Source organism: Hyalella azteca, unplaced genomic scaffold (genome assembly GCF_000764305.2).
Source record: "Hyalella azteca isolate HAZT.00-mixed unplaced genomic scaffold, Hazt_2.0.2 contig10177, whole genome shotgun sequence".
NCBI classification, from domain to species: domain Eukaryota; kingdom Metazoa; phylum Arthropoda; class Malacostraca; order Amphipoda; family Hyalellidae; genus Hyalella; species Hyalella azteca.
The window spans coordinates 1-7080 of NW_025940223.1; the positions used below are offsets into that span (position 1 = coordinate 1).

The 7080-nt window shown below is 35.1% G+C and overlaps 1 protein-coding gene across 1 annotated transcript; it reads right to left on the minus strand.

The window, feature by feature from the left end:
• Positions 1 to 512: 512 nt before the first annotated feature.
• On the minus strand, positions 513 to 5718 carry LOC108676125. Its single transcript, XM_018164166.2, has 3 exons — positions 5157 to 5718; positions 2100 to 2331; positions 513 to 574 (listed from the first exon to the last, which is right to left on the minus strand). The coding sequence occupies exons 1-3, from the start codon at positions 5577 to 5579 to the stop codon at positions 513 to 515; spliced, it is 717 nt and encodes a 238-aa protein (XP_018019655.1). The 5' UTR covers positions 5580 to 5718.
• Positions 5719 to 7080: the final 1362 nt, after the last annotated feature.

Genomic DNA, 7080 nt, shown 5'->3' on the forward strand with positions numbered 1-7080 from the left:
ACTTGGAAATAAATATGTTTAGGTTGAGGGAACGGATGTTATATTGATAGGCGTATGTAGAGGGTACAACTTTTTAGTTAAGAGGGAAAGATTGAGTGGAAAACTGTTAAATTAATAATAATTAGTTGAGCTAGATTGGGAAGGATTAGGTGTCGATTGATAGATCTAATAGGTGAGAGAATGAATGTTAGTTGAGGTTATACCTAAGTTTAGGAATATGTGTTGTTAGAGGTATACCTAAGTGAGAGAGTATGTGTTGGTGAAGGTATACCTAAGTGAGAGAATGTGTGTTGTTTGAAGGTATACCTTAGTGAGGGAATATGTGTTGTTTGAAGGTATACCTAAGTGAGGGAATATGTGTTGGTTGAAGGTATACCTAAGTGAGAGAATATGTGTTGGTTGAGGGTATGGGCCATGTATCGTTACCATAAACTGACGATCCCGGCATGTACATAAGCGAAGGTTTTCTGTCTCTTTCCAGCTCCCTCTTCCGACGCCCCTCCTGCTTCTTCCTAAAAACCAAAAGCGCCGCTAACACCCTGTCTCTTATACACATCTAGANTGATTCCTAAACCTGAACAATGAGAATTATCATGATCAGCTGATGTAAAGTTTAATGTATTAATCTAACTCTTGAAATGCACTTTCAACAGTATTATTGCCACCATGTGGCATCTAGAATGATTCTTTCAGTTCGAGTAAACAGTGTAAAATCATCTATTTATTTCCACCATTTTTATGTACGCAAATCTTACCGGAGTTCTTGTCGTAGTGTGTTTTTTCTACAATGGTTAATTTCAAATCATTTACGATGTAAAATTTTCGAAAATTTGAAACCAACACCCGCCATTGATCTTTCTTTTGGGATCGAAAATGGGAGAATAATTCTGAAGACCTAGTTTGAATAAGAAAATGTGGCATCAAATTTTCTATAAACAAACAGTGACAGATAATTTAAACTGAAAATTACACTTCAAAAACATCAACCTCAAGCAGCAGTCATTCTTCTTGAATACAATTCGAATAAGAATTTATTCCATGATCAATTGATGTATGTGCAATGATAGCTATGGGTAGCTACGCATGTTCAAAAATCATTCCTCTGGTCCAACTTTTCGACGTTATGCAAGTTCGCATATAATATTTTTAATTGAAGAACTGATTGTCTCAACTTGACGAAAGGATTTACAATAATTTAAAACTAATATCCATTTATAAAATTGATTCTTGGATTCAGGCACGACCAATAAATGAGCGCAATTAAGTTCAACGAAATGACTTAAATTTAAATAATATTCTAGAGCAGTAATCAACGTTGTTTCAAAGAAAATAACTCGTAGTCAACGTTATTTCGACGATAATAACTCGCAATCAACGTTGTTTAAACGAAAATAACACGTAATCAACATTGTTTCAACGAGAAATTACTCGTAACCAACGTTGTTTCAACGAGAGTAACTCGCAATCAACGTTGTTTAAACGAAAATAACACGTAATCAACATTGTTTCAACGAAAATAACTCGTAGTCAACGTTATTTCGACGATAATAACTCGTAATCAACGTTGCATCAACGAAAATAACTCGCAATCAATGTTGTTTCAACGGAAATTACTCGTAACCAACGTTGTTTCAACGAGAGTAACTCGCAATAAACATTGTTTAAACGAAAATAACTCGTAATAAACATTGTTTAAACGAAAATAACTCGTAATCAACGTTGTTTCACCGAAAATACTTCGTTACTGACGTTGCTTTAATGCCATTTGCCTCGAGGTTTGGTTCAAACGCCGGAAAATTATAGGTAAATTTGTATCATATTATAACACAATTATTAAAAATTTACACTATTTAATGTCACTATCTCAGTTCAGACGCTAGAAAACTGTTAGAATTCACCTGTAAAATCTGTGCAAATAAAAAATAAAAAAATGTTAGGGAAAACGATCTGCAAAAAACTGCAAAAAGTATTAGAATTCATCTTTAAAAAATATTAGAATTCACCTGCAAAAACTGTGCAAAAAATGTTAGTGAAAACTATCTGCAAAAAAACTGCAGAAAAAATTTTAGAATTCATCTTAAAAAAATGTTAAAATTAACCTGCAAAAACATGCGTGTAGGCCTCCGTGGGGGCTCTAGGGATGGGGCCGTGGGGGAGGACAATATCCCCCACATCCCACAGGTCCAGGGCGCAGGAGGTGTGGGCACCCCACCTCCCCACGAAGCCACGGGTCACCACCAGCCCCGTGACACCCACGACCCGCACGTACACTTGCAGGCTGAGGGAGGGGGGAGCTTCACCCCCGAACACCGATGACGTCAGCAGCACAGTCTGGAAAAAATTTGCGTATATACTGAAAAAAATGAATGAAATGAATAATGAATGAATGAAATAATGAAATATTGACCAAATAGTGACACACCTTCTGTCTGAAAAACAATTTGCTTATATAGTAAAAAAAATGAATGGTTTATATTGTCCAAAAAGTGACGCGCCTTCGTTCTGAAAAATAATTTACGTACAAAGTCAAAAAAATGAATAGCTTATATTGTCCAAATAGTGACACGCCTTCTTTTTAAAAAAAATTGCGTATACACTCAAAAAAATTAATGATTTATATTGTCCAATTAGTGACACACTTTCCTTCTGAAAAAAGTTTGCCTATACACTCAAAAAAATAAATGGCTTATATTGTCCAAATAGTGACACACTTTCTTGATCATGGAACGAGCAGTGAGCGGACGCAGCAGTGGGTTACAATTAGCAAAAAAAAGGTGAATGAGTGGAAAATTATATCGATTTTTTGACAGCGGTGCTCTAAGTTATGTGAGGAGTGGGCTTGCATCGCCCACTCTACATATAAGAGTTGGCCTGCATTGCCCACTCTCCGTATGAGAGTGGGATTGCATTACCCCCTTTCCGTATGAGAGTGGGCTTGTATTGCCCTCTTTCCGTATGAGAGTGGGCTTGTATTGCCCCCTTTCCGTATGAGAGTGGGCTTGTATTGCCCCCTTTCCGTATGAGAGTGGGCTTGTATTGCCCCTGTCTCTTATACACATCTAGATGTGTATAAGAGACAGGGTTATAGGTATGGAAAATTTGAGAAACAGAGATCGATTGAGAGAATAACTTGGAAATAAATATGTTTAGGTTGAGGGAACGGATNGCTATACTTATGCTCGGCATTGAAATTGCATGATCGTTTTAGTTAAATATTAAAATAATTAATAAATATTACACAATAATATACATATAATGCTATTAAAAATGATAATATACAATTCATTTCATATTAAAATATTATAATCAACATAATTAAGCTTCTGCAAACGCTTGATTGAGGGTCTTTTTTTCACTTATAAACTAAACGCGTTTGTATGTTATATTATAATTAGTGAATATTACATAAGGAAATTTGATTTGATAAATATTATCTTAGGATTCCAAAATTTTATAAATGATTTATCCTGAGATTTGAAGGAAAAGCCAGGTTTTATTATCGTAATGTGGGAATACAATGTACACATTATAGCGGGCCAGCTTTGGCCGCGCTATTAGTTTTCTTCAGCCGCCGCACCTCTCTAACGAAGACCGACGAGAAAAAGTATGCGTAGATAGTTGTCTAGGGAAACAGCAGATTGCTAATAGGCAGCCTACCTTTACCCGACTCACCACACTTTGTAATGACTGTAAATATCTGTAATTAATGTCCATATAATGTCTGTATTTTTAAACCTATATGCATTCAGTGATAGTCCTGTGTCATGGATGCCGGTTTTCCGTGAATTTTAAATATACCTTGAGGACCTGTGAAAGTTTGCTGATCCATTTGGATTCATCTTCCTACGTTAGGGCCCGCTTGCAGAGACCCAGTAACATTGTGTATGGAGCTTAGTTCTCCCGCTACAACATTACTACAAATCCCACATTTATGCGTGTGAATACACAGCTTGCTGGAGAGTAAACGGTGGCTGAATTGATAAAGCATAGCTGTATAATTTGTCAATATGCTTTAAAATCAGTTCAACGCGTATACCTTGATTAAATTACTTCATTTATTCAACGTAAATAACTTGATAAATTTAATTAATTAATTCAACGTGTATAACTTGGATTATTCAATTCATTAATTCATCGTGTATAACTTGATTAAACTATTTCAATAGTTCAACGTGTATAACTTTATCAATTTAATTGATTAATTCAACGTGTATAACTTTTTAAAATTAATTAATTATTTCAACGTGTATGACTTGATTAATTTGATTCGTCAAATTCAACGTGTATAACTAGACTAATTAAATTCATCAATTCAACGTGTATAACTTGACTAATTAAATTCATCAATTCAACGTGTATAGCTTGATAGAACGTTGCACATTCCAGCATTGAAGACTTGAGACACAAAAAGAAATGATTATTCCGAGAGAGATGATAAATTTCATATGTATTACTAGAAGAAAATTTGATAGAAATTTCAAAATAAAGTTCAGAGAGTTTGAAGTTCAAATATACGAGAGAATCGCGCATGTTGAGAACGTGGTTCTCAAACACACGTGGTTCTTAAACATAAGTGCTTCTCAAACATGCGTGGTTCTCATAAATACTTGGTTCTCAAACATACGTGGTTCTCAAACATACGTGGTTCTTAAACATACGTGGTTCTCAAACAACGTGTAGAAAATTTAGTAACTCATTCAGCTGAATCACTCAGCTGAATCACTCAGCTTCTGCATGACTCCATGTGTTACCTGAATGACGACGTTTATCATACATTGTGTTATCTTAGCTTGAATGTTTAATAAAAACTTGATGCGTTTTCGTCCCTAATTAATTTATTATGATTTACATACACCACGCGTCTCATCAATTATCATATCTTGATCTTGAACTCAATTTCAAATCAAAACGTGACGTTTTTCATCTTGAATAATATTACTTTATTATATATGCATCACATGCACCATAAAACCTCACATAATTAATGATTAATTACAATTATTTTTAATCGAATTATTATTTAAATTTTCAGTCAAAATTTCTAAAAATTTCTCGCCAAAACCTAACCTAACCTATCCTCACCTAACCTAACCTTAATTATTCATCAAATGATAATTATTTAAATTACCCGTCAAAATTTTCCCGATTTTTCATACCTGGCGAGCGGTGTTGTTGCAGATGACGCGATATTCCTCTTCATAAATGGTCTTGTTTATCCTGTAGCAGTGGCAAGTCCTGCCACACTCCAGCGCTGCCATTGGCTCGCTGCCATTCACTTGGCGTCTAATGCGATTTCCTCGCGAATTTCCGACGGGAATTTTTTCTTCAATTTCGGCTCGTCGCTCATAACGAATTTTTTGTTTGTTGAAGTCTGAATTTATGTTATTTTTAAAACCAGAAACCTTCCCTTGAAACAGATCTGGTTTCGCGCGAGGTTTGACGTCATCGACGAAACTTGAAATCCGACTTTTCAGCAGCACTGAAACCGCTGAATCGTCCACGGTTTCAGCATTTCCCGCGACGGCAAAAACAAACTTCAGCAGCACGAAAAAACCAATCCAATTAATTTCCTTCGCCATTTTGATTCAAATTCTTCAAAAATTTACAACAACAACAACAACAGAAAGTCAAAAATATTTCTTAATGGTATTGATCTAGATGGAGAAATATAGAACTTTCACTTACGAAACTTGTCCAATTTTGCTGGCCCACTGAAATAATAAAATGCTGTGGTGAAAATATTTTTGGGTTAATTTCAACTGCTTCTTCATTCATTGGGTGTTAATAATTAAATTTAATATGTTATTGCAAACCGAATAAGTTGATTATTGTAAGATATTCATGAATTTGTAAATGCTTTCGTTTAATATCATTAACAAATACAACCTATAAGATTATCAACAGGACTAGACGTTATTTTGCACAGCCCATGTTTATGCAAACAATCGAATTCGGTTATGGATCTATTCACTTTTTTTTAAATCTTTGAGAATGAATGATTCTTCAAATATATTTTTCTCGAAATTTGAAGTCACTCGCATATAGTGTAATGATATTTATGCCATTTATGACTTTTCAGTTAATTATCGAAAGACATCATCAGATCAGTGCTATATTTTCTATCACTTGGATGAATGATGAAATTTTTAAAGACTATTAATTATATTTAGAAAAAATTTCAAAAAGTGCTTTAAAGAAATGAAGATAAATACAAGTAGCTTCTACAGCCTTAAGTGAAATACTGCCACATCGTGCAGCCGTAAAGTCCTTAGACATTCTTATCTATGAACGGATGCAGCTGCAGCAGCTGTAATCTGCATCGCAGCACCTGTAATTGGATGCGCTGCAAACAGATGCTTCGTTAATTACATTGATTATTTGTTAATATTTCAAATAATTTGATCCTTGAGAGTTTCGCAGCCAAAAAAAATTATAAGTAATAATTATTTTTAAAAAATAATATGAAATAAAAAAAATGTTCTCGAGATCTATCACAATTTTTACAAGTGTGAACATTGAAAGAAGAAATAGCTCGTCTACAGCAACCGCGTAGCTCCTCTATAGCAGCTGCATTGAACAAACTTTCAAATACAGTGATCCATGAAGTACTTACAATTACAAGGGAACATAGAGTACACACAAATACAGGGGTACATAAAATACTTACGCCAAAAAATTATATGAAATACTTACAAAAACAATGGTGCATCCAAGCCGGCCTATAGGAACTTGGTCTTCGCCCTCGTCCCTGCTGCTGATCATTGCTTGTCCTCCTAGCCGATGATACTCAGTCCATATATACTCTGTGCTCTCAGTCTCCATCAGCTCTGTCATATATACATTTCCCCATGTATACATCTATACAAGATGATACATTCATACAGCATCTCCATCAGCCCTGTCCATCATCGCTTGTGCTCTCAGCCGATGATACTCTTCATGCAACGTCTCCATCTGCTCTGTCCATAATTACCACTTCCCCTCAACCGATGATACTCTTCATGTACTATTTTCATCTGTTCTGTCCATCATCGCCTGTCCTCTTTGCCGATGATGCTCCACAAATATCATCTCATTCAT